Source organism: Elephas maximus, chromosome 20, assembly GCF_024166365.1.
Source record: "Elephas maximus indicus isolate mEleMax1 chromosome 20, mEleMax1 primary haplotype, whole genome shotgun sequence".
Classification (NCBI taxonomy): Eukaryota; Metazoa; Chordata; class Mammalia; order Proboscidea; family Elephantidae; genus Elephas; species Elephas maximus.
Window position 1 is genome coordinate 3,398,663 of NC_064838.1, and position 19,442 is coordinate 3,418,104.

Consider the following 19,442-nt stretch of genomic DNA (forward strand, 5'->3'; position numbering starts at 1 on the left):
TCCACACATAAGGATGTTCCCTAGACTTTATCATCACTGGAATCGGTTTATTTTAGAGTCGTCACAGCCCTCCGGTCTAATAAACTTTTATTTCTGATACACTTAGTCTTTGACTGTATTGAGATCTCCTGCTCCCTGACTCATACTTTTTTTTTTTTTTTGCCAATCTATCCTCCCTCAGGTATCTATCTGAGAGAATTAAGTGGAATGTAATTATGCCCTGTTAAATTTTTGTATAACAGAATCTGCTTTCATTGGTCTGTCAATTTTTGGTGCCGGCACAACTCTTTAAATGCTGTTGAAGCTTTAAACTCTATTTTGACCTTCCATTAACGTTATTTTTCAGAATTGTGTATGATGGTCTGTTCTTTACACTTTTAGATGCTTTAAAAAAACATTAGTCAAGTTTCGAAAAATCTCCCCTGGGGATTTTTTTTCTGGAGTAGTATTAAAGTGGGCTAATTGACTAATTCATCATCCAGGGACTAGTTCACATAAATTAAGACTTTATCAAAACGTCATAGTAATAAAAGTCTAAAATTTTAACTTAATAGTTTAAATTCTTTTTTTCCTGTAAATGCCAAAGATGTATACTTCTATTGCTTTATTTTTTTCAATTCCTCTATTACTTTAAAAAAATTGGTATGTAAATTATAAATGATTTATTAAACCTGTTTTGTTTCAGATATGTTTTCTTCTTTTTGCCGTTCTCTACATTGTTTCCTACTTCATCATCACAAGATACAAGAGAAAGTCAGGCAAGTAGAAACATTTTAATTAAAACATTTATTATAATGCCAAATGGTCTTTGGGTGTCCTGATACGCTTTAATGTGGTAGTATGCTAAATATGCTGATGATGGAAATAAGCAATTGCCTGGTACTGAGAGCACTAAAAATAACCTCTAGGGAATTTGACTACTCTTAGAGTAATCCTCTTAGACCGGAGCCCTTGTTTTATCACAGTTCTTATGTCCAGCCAAGAATAAAACCCAAAAAACCTACAGCTGTCTAGTTGATTCTGACTGATAGCTATCCCATAGGGTTTCCAAGGCTATAAATCTTTAGTGAAGCAGACTGCTACATCTTTCTCCTGCGGAGCTCCTGGTGGTTTTAAACCGCTGACCTTTTGGTTAACAGTCGAGCGCTTAACCGCTGTGCCACCAGGGCTCTTTAAATAGTTCTGGGTTATTTAGTATCTGGAAAATTCCAGAATTTATGAGGATATTAGGTTCCTTGTGACTGGCTCTGACTTTGAACATCGTACTTAACTATCTCCCTCCCCTTTCCCAAGGTCCCTTCTCTGACTGCTGGATTATGTTTTCTTTCTCTAAAGCTATGTAGAATTTAGTCTGCACAGTACCATTTAGTATTCAACTATATATTATCTTGCAATGTCCTTATTTTATATCTATCCTTATCTAGCAGGAGGGACTGCTAGGTGTTTATCCTTTTTTTTTAAAAATGACCTTTGTGCTAATTAATTCACAGATGTCTTGATCAGGGTTTTATAAGCAATTGCCTGGCTACCTTCTGTTAAATCTCAGCTACTGATACATGTAATTTTCCACCCGTGATGCTGGGTTAGGAGTAGATGCCATATGAATACTTAGGGATTCCGCGTATTAAGGATTCTTTGATATTATGCTATCATATTAAACATATTAAACATTTTTGAGAGAACTAAGAAACTAATGCTTGCTCTGGTGCATTAATTTATGGCTTTTGTGGTAAATGTGTGACCTCTGTGAAAATCTCCTTGGATTATATAATCTCTTAAAATTTTGAAGACCTACAGACCTAAGACAGTATCTTAGCTATTTTAAAAGATGTTTTGACATCAGGTTTCATAGATTATGAGCCCAAATCCTTGGTCATTTCTTCCCTCATTACAAGCAGTGAGCAATTATGCTAATTTTTTATGAAATAAAAAAGGTAAGTTTAATTTTATCCCAATTCCAAATGATTTCCCTAGGTGTTTGTAGGAATATAACAATGGCATCAATTTTGATTAACAAATAAATCTATTGCATTTGGTAGAACTTTTCTCATTTTAATGTGATCCTCCCCCCACCCCCGAGGAGTCTATAAAGTTCTTAAAGGAAATGTCTTTATCTAACTATTAATCCAGAATAATATATAATCTAGTGCTAAATTTCAGATTAAAGCTGGTAGATCCTGTAGGCTTTCAGAAAGGGAGAAAATCAATGTTATTGGAAAGAATTTACTGAATAGGTGAGACTTAAATTGAACCTAGAGAGAATGGCAAGATTAAATAGATGGGGAAGGGGTGGGAGATTAAATAGATGGGGGAGGGGCGGGAGATTAAATAGATGGGGGAGGGGTGGGATAAGCAGAGCGTTTCAAGCACGGTGTGGTTTGACCAAGGAATGTAGGTAGGGATGAGCTTGTTGGAAGGAATGCCATAAGGAAACCATAGATTTTGTGTTGGGAAGAAGTATGAAATAAGGTTGGATGATGGGCAGCACACTAGACTGAGGTATTTGAAATTTGTAGTTATTGTTAGGTGCCGTTGAGTCAGTTCTGACTCACAGCGACCCTATGTGCCACAGAAAGAAACACTGCCCAGTCCTGCACCATGCTTACAATCCTTGTTATGCTTGAGCCCATTGTTGGAGCCACTGTGTCAGTCCATCTCATTGAGGGTCTTCCTCGTTTTCACTGACCCTTTACTTACCAAGCATGGTGTCCTTTTCCAGGGACTGATCCTTCCTGACAACAAGTCCAAGGTATGTAAGATGCAGTCTCACCATCCTTGCTTCTAAGGAGCATTCTGGCCGTACTTCTTCCAAGACAGATTTGTTTGTTCTTTTGGCAGTCCATGATATATTCAGTTCTCCGCCAACACCATAATTCAAAGGCGTCAGCTTTTCTTCGGTCTTTCTTATTCATTGTCCAGCTTTCACATGGATATAGTGCGATTGAAAATACCATGGCTTGGGTCAGGTGCACCTTAGTCTTTAAGGTGACGTCTTTGCTTTTCAATACTTTAAAGAGGTCTTTTGCAGCAGATTTGGCCAATGCAATGGGTCTTTTGATTTCTTGACTGCTGCTTCTATGGCTGTTGATTGTGGATCCAAGTAAAATGAAATCTTGACAACTTCAATCTTTTCTACGTTTATAATGATGTTGCTCATTGGTCCACTCGTGAGGATTTTTGTTTTCTTTATGTTGAGGTGTGATCCATACTGAAGGCTACGGTCTTTAATCTTCATTAGTAAATGCTTCAAGTCCTCTTCACTTTCAGCAAGCAAGGTTGTGTCGTCTGCATAACGCAGGTTGTTAATGAGTCTTCCTCCAATCCTGATGCCCCGTTCTTCTTCATATAGTCCAACTTCTTATATTATTTGCTAAGCATACAGATTGAATAGATATGGTGGAAGGATACAACCTGGACACGCACTTTTCCTGACTTTAACCATGCAGTATCTCCGCGTTCTGTCCGAACAATTGCCCCTTGATCTATGTACAGGTTCCTCATAAGCACAATTAAGTGTTCTGAAATTCCCATTCTTCACAGTTTTGTCCATAATTTGTTATGATCCACACAGTTGAATGCCTTTGCATAGTGAATGAAACACAGGTAAACATCTTTCTGGTATTCTCTGCTTTCAGCCAGGATCCATCTGACATCAGCAATCATATCCCTGGTTCCACGTCCTTTTCTGAATCCAGCCTGAATTTCCGGCAGTTCCCTGTTGATACACTGCTGCAGCTGCTTTTGAATGATCTTCAGCAAAATTTTACTTGCATGTGATATTAATGATGTTGTTCGGTAACTTCCGCATTCAGTAGGATCACCTTTTTTGGGAATAGGTATAAATATGGATCTCCTCCAGCTGGTTTGCCAGGTAGCTGTCTTCAAGGTTTCTTGGCATAGATGAGTGAGCACTTCCAGAGCTACATCCGTTTTGCTGAAACATCTCAACTGATATCCCGTCAGTTCGTGGAGCCTTGTTTTTCACCGGTGCCTTCAGCGCAGCTTGGACTTCTTCCTTCAGTACCATCGGTTTCCGATCCTATGCTACCTCTTGAAATGGTTGACTGTTGGCCAGTTCTTTTTGGTATAATGACTCTGTGTATTCCTTCCATCTTCTTTTGATGCTTCCTGCATTGTTTGATATTTACCCTATAGAATCCTTCACTATTGCAATTCGAGGCTTGAATTTTTCTTCAGTTTGAATTTGTTGTATTATGTAATTATGTACCACTTTAGGTTTCTAAGCTGGTGTGAGTATATGTGTGTGTGTGTGAGAGAGACAGACACACACACAGACACGCAGACACGGAGAGCGAGAAAGAGGGACAGAGAGAGACAGAGAGGATGTGTGTGTGTATATGTGTGTGTTTGTGTTGGGGGGAGGGAGAGAAAGAGAGATGTATAAGTGTATTGTTTTAGGGAAAATTAATGGATGATGAGCAGGAAAACTGGCGATTTATTAGGTGATTTTTTGAGTAGTCTAGGGGTTAGGGATGAGGACCCTGGACCTGGCTGATAGAGTATTGAGGATAGAATTGAGATGGATATGGAAATATTAAAATATTCATCAAGGTTTGGCAGTTCATTGGATATGAGCAACAACTGTATGACAAAAATTAACTATGATTACTTTTTTTTGTGGTCCCTTGGTTTTAAAAATATTTCAGGCAGCCTGTAATTAAGAGTGGAAACTTTACTAAGAGAATGGACCTAAATATGCCAAGTGACACTTAGCAGTTGAGCTCTCAGAAAATTAGGGTAAAGGGAGAATTTCAGAGCCTTGGGGACAGAGCCTTTGAGAACAACCACAGTTAGGTATATGAAGAGCAGGAAGGGCAGGAGTGTTTCGCAGTTTTCTTGTAATTGGGTCATACTCTCTTTTGGCTGGTAAATTTATATGGCAGGAGGAAAGATGGCTAAACAGGCATAAAGAGAGAGAGAAGGGGAGGGCAAGTGATCACCACCTGCCACTTAAAAAGGAGACATAAAACTTAGAAACTATAACTTAATAATTATGAATTATTGAAGAATGGTATACAAGGTGTAAAAATTAGGGTAGTTCAAGAGAATCCTGGTTATTACCATTACTAGTGATAACTTCTAATTACAGAAAATAAGATGAGTTGTAATGTGATATCAGTGATATTGTTCGATAACTTGAGCATTCGGTAGGATCACCTTTTTTGGGAATAGGTATAAATATGGATCTCCTCCAGCTGGTTTGCCGGGTAGCTGTCTTCGGAGTTTCTTGGCATAGACGGGTGAGCACTTGCAGAGGTGCAGCCCTTTTGATTCTGAATTTTTATTTTATGGTAAAATTTTTTTTGGCTATTTTATGAATCTGAAATAAAATTTCATTAATTAGGAATTTCACTTACACCGTATAACAATAAACTTAATGGTAATCCTAAGTGATACTAAAATTTTATTTTCTTGAGGATTAAATATTTGGAACATTGTAGTCTACGCGTGGTAGCTTTGTTAATCAGGGTGTTTCGATTAATCAAAATGTTCCCTTTTCTAACCATACCGTATACTACTTCATTTACATAGATTTATATTTGAATTTGTGCTGAAATAAACCCAGTGCTTTTTGTAAATTGTTTCTATAAAATAATTGCTCCTTTAAGTTCATATTTGTCTCCATATTATTTAATAAGTTAATGAAACATTTTGTAATACATGTTTTTACAGATGAACAAGAAGATGAAGATGCCATAGTCAACAGGATTTCGTATGTATTTTAAAGTTCAGTTATTCTGTTTCTAATTCCAAAGTCAAATTCTCAAAATTTAATCTAGCTTTTGGGCAGAAATACGGGAAAAAACTCACCTAAAGTATTACAACAGTTTTATCAATATTAATCCTATTCTTGGAAATCATATATAAACAAATATGTATGAATAATTGTGAATTGATTATCTCTTGTTAAAATTTGCTTGCTTAAGGAGCTGACAGATTTTATCTTCAGAGTATTTAACAAGGAAATGGGCTTAAGTTTGGGAAACTTGCTGCACCATGGAAAGACACTCTTGCCTATTTGGAAAGTTTACTGAGTAAGATGGTGGTGGCTTAGAATAGGGAACAGATACCTGTTCCAGTTAACTGAACATTTACCTACTGTGAATAGGGAGATGGACCCAGGTTGTCCTTTTAAGTTCCTTATAGCTCTTTCTGCTTATGTATACTTAGGATGTATGATAGGAACATGCTTGAGTGTTTTTTTTTTTTTTGGAAGCATCATCTGGATATAAACAGTGAATTCCTTTTTGTCAGATTTTTCTTGATTAAAATTTGAAATTACAAAGGTATACCTACAAAGGAGAGTATCTGTATTCCTGGATTAAAAAATTTTTTTTATTGATACTTAAAACATTTTTGAAACAATGACAAATTTATAGGAAATTTAGAAGTATAATATGAAGAGCTTTTTTTCCTGAACCATTTGAGGACTTGAGAGGGAACGAGGAAGAAGAAGTAACAAAAGGGGAGGAGGGAAGAAGAGAGAAAGAGGTTATATGCTTACACACACACACACACACACACACACACACACACACACGAACACATAAAAATACTTTCACATACAATGAATATTATTCAGCCATTAAAAAGAATGAAGTCCGGATACATGCTATAACATGAATAAACCTTGAAAACATTATGCTGAGTGAAATAAGCCAGATACAGAGGTCATATATGATTCCATTTATGTGAAATCTCCAAAATAGTTAAATCCATAGAGACAGAAAGCAGATTGATGGTTACTAGGGACTTGGGGGAAGAGGGACTGGGGGTAACTCATTAATGGGCCCAGCATTTTATTTTGGGGTGATGAAAATGTTTTGGAACTAGATAGAGGTGGTGTTTGCACAACGTTTTGAGTGTACGTGCCACAGAATTGTTCACTGTAGAATAATTATATGAATTTCACCAATAAAAAAAAAAACACAACCTTTTAACTAGTAAATGAATCAAATAGATTTAATTTGATTCATAACTGAAAAATGAATATAAATGGACCCAGCTTTATCAGGGTTTATAATTGATGTTATTCTAAATACCCTAGGGAGGTTGGATATGAAACAAAGACAACTATAACTTCATACTGGAAACTCTTATTCTATGGGTTTAAAACTTAGGCTCAAAACTTGATGTTTAAATTTGCAAGATTAGGGGTTTGGTTTTATTCCTAGCACCATGGTATTTGTGAAAAGTCTTAAATGAATCATCATTTTTCTTTGTCTAAATTACTGCTCCTATAAAAACAATAATTCATTTTACTTACCTCAAAAAGAATCACAGAGTGAACTAAGGGTAGATATCAATTCTCTCTGAGTAAAATCGTCTAGGTATGTAGTACGTGTCAGTCATGTGCCTCTCTCCTCTCCATGTAGTCTGTATACCGCATTTAGTGGTCAGTCTTCTTAAATGCATTTGTAAGTTAATAATCTATAAACAAAAAGAGCAAATCATCGTGGCTTTTACACTAAACATTATATTTTTTGAAAATTTGGCCATGTAATGTTTCAGTGTGGTAATCGTTCAGGAGCGGGCTCCACTTCCTTTACCTGCTTTAGCAGAGTGTCTAGCACATCATGTGGGAGGGGTTGGGCTTTCTGGATAGGTGGTTACCATATCATGGTGGTGCGGACGGAGATCCTCTTCCTGAAGGTAGATTGGTGTACAGTTGTAACAGAGTTAGAAAGGGGGAGGGAAGGGCCACCTCAGAGAAGGAATCTGGCCAATTCTGTCCCCTCTCATCTTCCACACCTGAGACTATTTATTTCTTTGTCTTTCATTTCATTTTTTTTTTTTTTCCTTTTGTGATGGAATGAGTGAGAGCTGAAGAATTAGGCAGATCTGGATTCAAACTCTGAACTAAGGATTTACTTGAATCAAGAAGAGATTCAGAAACAAAGATTCATTTTCTCCGTACATAAAATAGAGATAGCACCTACTTTGTGGTAACCAACAGTACTGTGAAGTAGGTAGTGTCCCTATCTTACATGTGGAGAAAATGAATCTCCTTTTCATATATATAAACTTTATGTATATCTCTATCTCTCTATCTCTATCTATCTCTATCTCTATATAAATGTATTTAGGGCAAGTGAATGGTACACAATAGGTATTAATTAAATGTTACCTTTCTTCTCTTGTAACCCTTTTGCCTTACCTCCTCCCAGTGGAGAGAGTTACATGGGTTGGGGGCATGGAATAGGAAGAAACTGAATGAGAAAAACTATGCTTAACTAGGAGGAAAAATATGGAAGTCCCCGATCTTCTGAAGGAGTTTAGACATATTCCTAAGTTTAGGTGATCACCAGCACCATTCTGTCCACTTCAGAGAGGATCTTTGCAACTAACTCATCTCAGTACCTAAGTCCATTTGAGAAGTTATTCCTTGGCCTTCCTTACATCCCTTTTAGAATCCACCTTTGCTTTCTCTTCTGCTCCTAATGCTTCGTGCTATCTTCTGTTTGTATCTATGCCGCCTCCTCTTTCCAAGCAAAAATTATATTTTCTGAGAGCTACTCTCAGCTATTTATTTGACTTGATTTGGTATAAAATAATTGATACAAAAATCCAATAGGTGAAAAGTAGGTAAAACTACTTTTAGGGAGAGCTTGCATTTTAGAAGACAACCTTATTACTGAAGCCACTACTGTAGACTAAGGAGATGTTTTGGTATTATTTGTATGTTCTTTTAAGCACACAACTTTTGAAAAACCTTTCCTTAGTTTTATCCCTACTTAACGTTCCTCCTCACATTACCCGTGCATGCACACACCTTGAAAAATGTGTCAAGAAATTGGAGTTAAGTATGCTGTCACTAAAAAAGAAAGAAACCGTATAATATACTTTGACTCAAAATACAGTTTTCCACTAAAAGGAACCAGAGCTCTTTAGAGAACTGGCTGATTCCAGGCCTGGGTAGGGAAAGTTCCAGGCTCATCTTGTACAACTTGTTGTGCCAGAATGCAGGAATTGGTCAGAGAATGATGGGGACATATCAGAAGGACACTGAAGCCAAATCAGGGGCGATGTGAGCTTCAAAGTAATGACTGTAATGGATTCTAGTCAACTGAGTAAAATAGAATGATCTTGATCCTGTACTGATATAAACTGGTAAGGGAATAAATTGAAAGTTTGACAAAGAACAAGATATTTTCCTATTTTCAAACTTAACCTTTGCACAAAGCACTCGCTAATTAAAGGGAAATGAGTTACTTTAGAGTGGAGAGCCCTGGCAGACATCACTTGACAAGCAATCAAAGGGAGCGTCAGGGATTTCTGGCCAACATGGCACCATAGACAGAAGCACCACGCCGTCCCTCCACAGCAAAGACCCGCAAAACGGAGTAAAACAGAGACATACGTCACTTCTGGAACCTGAAGTGTCAAATGAAGAGATAAAGAACTCAACCAAACACCAAATGGAATGAGAAACTGACAGAGGACATAGAGCGAGGAGAGATACCGGCGGAGTTCCCTTATCAGCTAATGCAGCATGGATTTGCCATCTTGGACTCCTATCAGGGATCAGCGGACAGGGAGCACGGGAAAGCAGTTTCACGGAGCTCCCAGCAGGCGGCAGAGCACCTGGTAACTAGTGATACACGCTTTCCCACCCCACATCCTCTCTCCGCTGCTCTACCTCTGAGTTTTCTGGCTGGCTGTGGTGGCTTGGCTGGCTGGGAAGTGCAGTGTCCATGTCACTTGGATTTGCCCCACCCACATCGCAGATTGGCAGACAGGGAGTATGGAAAAGCAGCTTCACGAAGTTCCCAGCAGAAGACAGAGCACCTGGTAATGAACGATATATGCTTTCCTAACCTTCACCCTTCTTCCTTCTCCCTTGACCTCCTCTGCTTCCCACCACCCTCAGTCTCTTGGATGGGAGGCAACTGCTTCCAACCCAGGCCGCTTGGATTCGTCCCACCCACACTGGCCAGGTCCCTGAGCTGGTGTTGCTTTCTGTTTCTTTTGGTTTCATCTGTGCCTCCCACCACCTCCCCCTCCTTTCTCTCGAATAACTGGCTCCATGTGCCATCTTTGCTTTTTCTTTAAAGACTGTGAAGCCCTGCTCTACTATGGGACCACTCCTGCGGCCCACAACACCATGCTGGTGGGATCCCTGGGGCTTTTTTTTTTCTTGTTTTGCTTTGTTCTGTTCGTTTTCTTTCTCTTTTCACATTTGGGAGCCCCTTCTAGCCGGGCTGTACTGTGTGGTTAAGGAGCCACTCTCCCAATCTGTGCAGCTGGATAAGTGGGATCCCTGGGGGGATTTCTTTTTTTTCTTTTTTCTCTCTTTTTCCCTTTCTGTTTTTCTTCATTTCTCAGTTTTCATATGTCTATACTTACCTTCTTTTCCTATTTCCTGAATACCTGGTGCTTTGTGACATCTATACCCCCTCTAGTCAGGCTATACTGTGCATCCTGGGAGCCACTTCCCCGATCTTTATGGCTGCACCAGTGGGACCCCTGGGGGCTTTTTTTTTCTTTTCCAAATTTTTATCCAGTTACTTTTCCCTTTTTGTTTTTCTCCATTTCTTGGTTTCTCATCTCGTCACATCAACGACAAGCTCCCTCAGCACTATTTTTTTCCTTTGTTTTTGGCTCTTGTTTCTCTCTCCTCTGTCCTGTACCCATATTAGCTCCACACATCACAACCTCCTCCCTTCTTCCTGCCTACCTGTACCGTGGCCTGAAGATCATACCCCCGAGCAGCACAGGCATGGCGTACCAGAACCTGCCCGGCACTGATTCCTGGCCCACCCTGTTGGCCCTAGTACATGCCACAAAACACCCACCCCTTCAGCTGGACCTGCCCTGCTGCACCATAGCTGAGTGACTCGCCCTGCCCATTGGACAAGGAGGTGAAAAGTACCATGACTATAGGTGAGCAAACAGCAAAGAACTCATAGCCCACCTGCTCAGACATAACCAAATGAAACAAAAAGGATAAAACAATCTACAATCAAGGAATGAAGAAAATAACTACTGAATGTCCTGAAGAGAGCAGACAATATCAAAACATATAAAAAAAACAGGACAGGATGGTTCTAGTAGTCATCCAAAGTAAAACACCAAATGACTTTCCAGTAGAAGCAAAGGCATTAGAACTACCTGAAAGGGAATTCAGATCTCTAATATTCAGAGCTATCTAAGAGTTGAAGCAAAAAGCAGACAAAAATGAGGAAAAAAACAGACAAATTTATGGAAAAGGCAGACAAATTCATGGAAAATACAAACCCAAAAAGAAGAATTCAGAAAAATAATACAGGAACAAAACGCCAAAATAAATTCACAGCTAGATATCATAATAAAACAACAATTAGAAATCTAAACGATAAACAACAAGGTTTGAGAAATGGATAGTGTCATAGGAGGGCTGAGAATCACATTTGAAATGATGGAAGACAGGATCAGTGAATTTGAAGATAAACGCAACCCTGTTTGAGGAAAAGTCAGAAAAAAGAACGAAGAAAATGAGGAAACCCTGAGAATTATGTGGGGTACAATCAAAAGCAAAAATTTGCAAGTGATCGGAGTTCCTTAACGGGGAGAGAAAGCAGAAAACACAGAGAGGATCCCTGAAGAATTGCTAATTACAGAAAATTTCCCTAACGTCATGAATGATGAAAAGCTGACCATTCAAGAAGTTCATTGACCCCCATATAGGATAGACCCCCAAAGAAAATCACCAAGGCTTATCATAATCACACTTGCTAAAATCAAAGACAAAGAAAAAATCCTGAGAGCAGCTTGAGACAAACAAAAGGTCACATAAAGAGGAAAAACAATAAGACTAAGCTCTGATTATTCAAAACTATGCAGGCAAGAAGGCAATGGGATGACATATGTAAAACCTTGAAGGAAAAAAATTGCGAACCAATAATAATAACCCATAACCCATTGCCATCGAGTCGATTCCGACTCAGCGACTACAGGACAGAGTAGAACTGCCCCATAGAGTTTCCAAGGAGCTCCTGGAGGATTCAAACTGCCGACCTTTTGGTTAGCAGCTGTAGCACTTCGCCACCAAGGTTTCCCCAAGAATAATATATCGGGCAAAACTTTCATTCAAATATGATGGTGAAATTAGGACATTTCCAGATAAACAGAAATTAAGGGAATATGTAAAACCAAACTAAACTTACAAGGATTATTAAAGGGAGTCCTTTGGTCTGAGAACAAACATCAGACCACAGCCTGAATCTAGGATGCAAGATTGTACCAGCCAGATACCCATGTAGGAAATAAACTCTCAAGGACTATCCACAACCAAAAGAATTGCAACAGGGAACCAGAGAGGTTAATCTGTAAATGACAACAGCATTATAATAATAAAAGAGGGAATAAATGGTGTAAGTATAGAACTTTTTGATGAAGAGGAAGGCAAGGTGATATCAAGTAATAATACATTGGTTCAAACCCAGGAAGATAAGGCTAAACTTCAAGGTAACCACAAAGAAAGCTAACAAACTTACTCATCAAAATAAAGAAGAAAAACATAAAGTCTCAATAAAAACAAAATCCACAAAAACAAAAGAAATGAAAAAGAAATCCACAAACAAAAGGAACTCAGCACAGGATAGTAAGAGAAACAAAGATGTTAGTACCACAAAAAAGCACTACAAAATGAGAACAATAAACTCATACAGATCAATAATTACACTGAAGGTAAATGGCCTAAATGCACCCATAAAGAGACAGAGAGTGATAGAATGGATTAAAAAAACAGGATCCATCAATATGCTGTCTGCAAGAGACACACCTTAGAAACAAAGATGTAAATTTGTTAAAAATCAAAGAATCCGAAAAAATATATCAAGCAAATAACTACCAAAAAAGAGCAGGAGTGGCGATAATAATCTCAAATAAAATAAACATTCAAACAAAATTCACTGTAAAAGACAAAGTAGGGCCCTGTATAATGATTAAAGGGAGGATCCATCATGAAGACTTAACCATAGTAAACATCTAAGCACCCAATGACAGGGCTCCAAAATACATAAAACCAACTCTAACAACACTGAAAAGAGAAATTGACAGTTTCACAATAATAGTTGGAGACTTGAACATACCACTCCCAGTAAAGGACAGAACATCTAGAAAGAAACTCAACAAAGATACAGAAAAGCTAAAGAGCGTATCAGGCAACTTGACTTCATAGACATATATAAAACACCCCATCCAACAGCACCAGAGTACACATTCTTTTCCAACGCACATGGAATGTTCTCCAGAATAGACCACATTTTAGGCCACAGAGCACCCCTTGACAAAATCCAAAACAGTTATACAAAGTATCTTTTCTGACCACACCACCACCAGAGTAGAAATTAACAGGAAAAGTAAGGAAAAAAAAATTACATGGAAACTGAATAACACCCTGCTTCAAGACCACTGAGCAATAGAAGAAATCAGAAATGGAATAAAAAAATTCCGAGAATGAAAACACATCATACAAAAACATTTGGGACACAGCAAAGGCAGCCCTCAGACATCAATTTATAGCAATAGATGTACACATCAAAAAAGAAGAAAGGGACAAAATCAAAACATTAGTTACACAACTTGAAGAAATAGAGAGCAGCAAAAGAAGCCTACAGCCACCAAAAGAAAGGAAATAATAAAGGTCAGAGCAGAAATAAATGAAATAGAGACTAGAAAAACAATAGAAAGAATCAACAAAACCAAAAGTTGGTTCTTTGAAAGGATTAACAAAATCGACAAACCACTGTCCAGACTGACAAAAGAAACAGGAGAGGATGCAAATAAAACAAATAAGAAATGAAATGAGGGACATTACAATGGACCCAACTGAAGTAAAAAGGATCGTAACAGAGTATTATGAAAAAGTATACTCCAACAAATTTGAAAACTTAGAGGAAATGGACAAATTTCTAGAAACACACTACCTACCCAAACTAACACAAAATGATGTTGAAAATCTGAACAGATCCATAACAAGAGAAGAGATCAAAAAGGTAATTAAAAAACTCCCAACAAAAAAAAAAAAACTCTGACCCAGATGGCTTCACTGGAGAATTCTAGCAAACATTCAGAAAAGAGCTTATACTGGTACTACTCAACCTGTTTCAGAACATAGAAAAGGAAGTGATACTTCGAATTCACTCTCTGAAGCCAGCATAACCCTGATACCAAAAGCAGGCAAAGACACCACAAAAAAAGAAAATTACAGACCAATATCTCTCGTGCATATAGCTGCAAAAATTCTCAACAAAATTCTAGCCAATAGAATTCAGCATCATATCAAAAAAATAGCGCACCATGACCAAGTAGGATTCATACCGGGCAGTGTTTTGTTCTGTTGTACATAGGGGTCGCTATGAATTGGAATCGACTCGACGACACCTAACAACAACAACAACATTCAAGGATTGTTCAACATTAGAAAATCAATCATCGTAATCCACCACATAAGTAAGGAATCACATGCTTTTCTGCTCTCACGATGCAGAAAAGGCATTCAACAAAGTCCAATTTCCATTCCGGATAAAAACTCTCAATAAAGTAGGTATAGAAGGAAAATTTCTCAACATAATAAAGGGCGTCTATGCAAAACCAACAGCCAACCTCATTCTTAACGGAGAGAGGCTGAGAACATTTCCCTTGAGAACAGGAACAAGACAAGGATGTCCTTTATCACCATTCCTATTTAACATGGTGTTGGAAGTCCTAGCTAGAGCAGTAAGGCAAGAAATAGAAATAAAGGGCATCCAAATTAGTAATGAAGAAGGTAAACTCTCCATATTTGTGGATGGTATGAAACTATACATAGAAAACCCAAAAACTCCACGAGAAAACTATTGGAAATAATAGAAAGATCCAGTAGACTAGCAGCATACAGTATAAACATACAAAAATCAGTTGGATTCCTATACACCAATAAAGAGAAAGATGAAAAGGAAATCAGGAAAACAATACCATTTATAATAGCCTCCCACAAAAATAAAATAGTTGGGGATAATTCTAACTAGGGATGTAAAAGACCTGTATAAAGAAAACTACAAAACACTACTGCAAGAAGCCAAAAGAGATCTACATAAATGGAAAAACATACCATGATTATGGATAGACTCAACATTGTGAAAATGACAGTTCTACCCAAAGCAATTTACAAGTACAATGCAATAGCGATCTAAACACCAACAGTATTCTTTAAAGAGATGGAAAAACTTATGATTAACTTTATATGGAAAGGAAAGAAGCCCCGGATAAGTAAAGCACTGTCGAAGAAGAAAAGTAGGAGGACTCGCAGTACCTGACCTCAGAACTTACTATACAGCTATGGTAGTCAGAACAGCCTGGTACTAGTACAGTAAGAGACACACTGACCAATGGAACAGAATTGAGAACCCAGATGTAAATTCATCCATCATTGGTCACTTGTGGTATAGTGGTTAAGCGCTGTGGCTGCTAACCAAAAGATTGGCAGTTCGAACCCGCCAGGTGCTCCTTGGAAACTCTACAGGGCAGTTCTACTCTGTTCTATAGGGTTGCTATGAGTCAGAATTGACTTGAAGGCAGTGGATTTTATGCTCACTTGGTCTTTGACAGGAGCCCGAAGTCCATCAAATGGGGAAAAGACAGTCTTTTTAACAAATGGTGCTGGCAAAACTGGATGTCCATCTGCAAAAAAATGAAACAGGACCCATACCTCACAGCATATACAAAAACTAACTCAAAATGGATCAAAGACCTAAACATAAAGCCAAAAACCATGAAGTTCATAGAAGAAAAAGTAAGATCAATGCTGGAGGCCCTAATACACAGCTTTTACAGGGTACAAACCACAACCAACAACAAAAAAGCTCGAGAGGATAAGATAGATAACTGGAATCGTCTAAAAATTAAACAGTTATCCTCATCAAAAGAGTAAAAAGAGAACCTACAGACCAGCAAAAAATTTTGTCTATTACAAATTAGACAAAGGTCTAATCTCTAAAATCTACGAGAACACCCAACAACTCTACGACAAAAAGACAAATAACCCAATTAAAAAATGGGCAAAGGAAATGAACAGACACTTCACTAAAGAAGACACTCATGCCCCAACGGACATATGAGGAAAGCTTATGATCTCTAGCTGTTAGAGAAATGCAAATCAAAACCACTATGATACACCATCTCACACTGGCATTACTGGCACACAAATCAATAAAACAGGAAATAACAAAGTTGGAGAGGCTGCGGGGAGATTGGAACTCTTATGCACTGCTGGTAGGAATGCAAAATGATACAACCATGTTGGAAAATGATATGGTGCTTCCTTAGAAAGCTAGAAATAGAAATACCGTATGACCCGGCAGTCCCACTCCTAGTCTTTATATCCTAGAGAAATGAGTCATCACATGAATAGACATACGCACACCTGTGTTCATTGCAGCATTGTTCACAGTAGCAAAAAGAAACAACCTAGATGTGCATCAACAGATGAATGGATAAACAATGGTACATATACACAGCGGAGGATTACCCAATGATGAAGAACAACAATGAATATGTGGAGCATCTCACAACATGGATGAATCTGGAGGGCATTATGCTGAGTGAAATAAGGCAATCACAAAAGGACAAATATTGTATGAAACCACTGCTATAAAAACTCGTGAAAAGGTTTATACACAAAAAGAAATAATCTTAGATAGTTATGAGGGAGGGGAAGAGTGGGGATGGAAAAACACTTAATGGACAGTAGATAAGTGGAAACTTAGGTGAAGTGTAAGATTACTGGGGAAGCCAGCACAGCCTGTGCAAGGCAAGGTCGTGGTATCTCCATAGACACATCCCAACTCCCTGAGGGACCGAGTTGCTGGCCTGAGGGCTGTGGAGACCATGGTCTCGGGAACATCTAGCTCAACTGGCATAACAGTTTATAAAGAAAATGTTCTACATTCTACTTTGGTGAGTAGCATCTGGGGTCTTAAAATCCTGTGAGTGGCTATCTAGGGTACTCCACTGGTCTCACCCCTTCTGGAGCAAGTAAGAATGAAGGAAACTAAAGATGAAAGGGAAAGATTGATTAGTCCAAAGGACTAATGGAGCACATCTACCCTGGCCTCCACCAGACTGAGTCCAGAACAACTAGATGGTGCCTGGCCACCACTAGATGGCGCCACCACTGACTGTTCTGTGGTGGAATCACAATACAGGGTCCCAGACGGAGCTGGAAAAAAAGGTAGAACAAAATTCTAACTCTAAAAGAAAGAGCAGACTTGCTGGCCTGACAGAGTGGAGAAACCCTGAGACTATGGCCCCCGGACGCCCTTTCAGCTCAGTAATGAGGTCACTCCAGAGGTATACCCTTCAGCCAAAGACTGAACAGGCCCATAGAACAAAACAAGACTAAAGGGGCGCACCAGCTCTGGGGCAGGGACTGGAATGCAGGAGGGAACAGTAAAGCTGGCAATCGGGAACCCAGGGTTGAGAAGGGAGAGTGTTGACATGTCGTGGGGTTGTTAACCAATGTCATAGAACAGTGTGTGTACTGTTTGATGTGAATCTAGCTTGTGGTGTAAACCTTTATCTAAAGCACAATAAATAGGGGGCATCGTCAGCAATGGCACAGACAGAAACCGTGAGCAGCCTGATAGGATGCAAGGAGAAGTATGAAGCATTGCTCCTGTGAGTTCCTGCCTAGTACATGTCAAACTCAGTCCAAAATTGAATCCCTTGCTTATCCCTGAAACCTGCTCCAACTTCAGCCTGTTCCGTTTTAGTTGATGTGAGCTCCACAATTTCCAGTTCTCAGGTTAGAAACCTCAGGGTCATCCCTGACTTCTCTGTTTCTTTCAAACCCCACATCTTATGAGTCAGAATTCGACTCGACAGCAATGGGTTTGGTTTGGTTTTCTGTCTTCAGAGTCTAAGCACCTATCGTACCATCTTCACTGCCAGCGTTGTGGTCTGAGCCATCATTTCTGTTATTTCAGTGGCTTCTAACGAGCCTCGCTGCATCGGTCCTTGCCTAAAGTCCATTTTCTGTACGGCACTCAGAGTGATCCTTTAAAACATGAGTCCACCTGTGTCACGCCTCTGCTTAGACGTCTTGGTGTTCCCCCTTTTTCATTTATTCAGTAACAGCCGCAAAACAAACTGCATCTTGTTTTTTCCTTGAAAGTTCAGCATGCTTCCACCTTAGGGTTTTTGATGTATTTCCTCTGCTTGGAACGCCTTTTGTCAGATAACCACTTGGATAATTCTCTCACCCCCTTCATCCCATCACCCCATCTCAACTTTTTTTTTTTTTTTCCAATGAGAAGTCATAACTTTATTAATGATAGAAACAGTACAAAATTCAAACCAAATTGCAGTTACTTTTTCGAAACACCAAAAGAAGTCCTCATTTTCAGATGGTTACATTGTTAATAGCATTTATAATATTGTTAATAGCATTTATAATATTAGTGTTCCTCAGGGTGCAGACTGCCTTTGCTCTCGACACATTTGCTGTGACGTGACCAGTTCTATGTCCATAACTTCCACACCTGTTTCATCAGCCTCTTCCTCTTCACTCTCCTCTTGTACAGTTGGAGTTTGTATGTGCTCTTGAATGTTTGAGACGGGTTCACCTTGAACTTTGAATTTCTCTACAGCTGCTTGCCGTGCTTGCTGAGATAAACCTTCAGTCTTGGCTTCCTCCCAAAACTATGTAGGTACCTGAAGCAGGGCTCTTGTAGACATCTGGCTTTGTGATGACAAAGAGGATGTTCTTAGATTTCTTGATAGTCACTGTAGTAACCCCTGTGACTTGTCGAAGGCTCAGTGTGGACATAGCCTCCTATGCCTTTTTTTGACTTTGACTCTGTTTGCTTTACTGACTAGGTCTTCGTTGATTTCAGCTGCTGCCGCCCGCTGGGCTTGCTGTGTGCTTGCCTGTGTGGACTCCTGCTCCCTCGAGCTCTGGTGCTGATTCATCACTGTCAGGTTTTGCTCCAGGCCCAGTCTTTGCCTGGGGCTGTGGCAACTCCTGCTCTGTAGCAGGGACGGTTTCTGTGGCTTCACTGGGCATTTTGTATGGGGAACGCAGAACCAAAATGGCAGCAGAAAGAGCGAGTGAGAGCGTGACCCATGCCTGTCGCAGAAGTCCCCATCTCAGCTTTTCAACGAGGCCTACCCTGACTGCCGTAATTTATATTTTTATTGTTTACCGCCTGCCTGTCCCTACTCCATTGTAAACTCTAAAAAGGCAAGTGTGTTTGGTTGTTTTAAAGTGTCTGGAACAGTCCTGGCATATAGTTAAGCACTCAGTAAATATTTATCTCATGAATGAGTCCCACTGAAAAGATTTACTGAACCGAAGTCTATGACGTGTGCTTTAACAAAGCTCCTTGGGTGATTCTGGTTATACCGCTAGCCGAGAACCGCTGTCTTGGAGTGATGGATTGGGAGTGGAATTTGCACGT

The 19,442-nt window shown here is 39.2% G+C and overlaps 1 protein-coding gene and 1 pseudogene across 7 annotated transcripts in view; one reads left to right on the plus strand and one right to left on the minus strand.

Annotated features, from left to right (window-relative positions):
• The window catches only part of LMBR1 (limb development membrane protein 1), a 252,588-nt gene that overhangs the window by 51,731 nt on the left and 181,415 nt on the right, over nucleotides 1–19,442 (plus strand). For 3 of the 7 annotated variants that reach the window (XM_049862908.1, XM_049862909.1, XM_049862911.1), the window contains exon 1: nucleotides 5,692–5,734. Coding sequence is in view for 2 of the 7 variants with exons in the window: in XM_049862905.1 (XP_049718862.1) it covers nucleotides 686–758; nucleotides 5,695–5,734 (113 nt within the window). In the remaining 5 variants the exon portion in view is untranslated. The other 4 variants (XM_049862905.1, XM_049862906.1, XM_049862913.1 and 1 more) reach the window with 3 other exon arrangements.
• LOC126064182 (nascent polypeptide-associated complex subunit alpha-like) lies at nucleotides 18,386–19,048 on the minus strand (annotated as a pseudogene).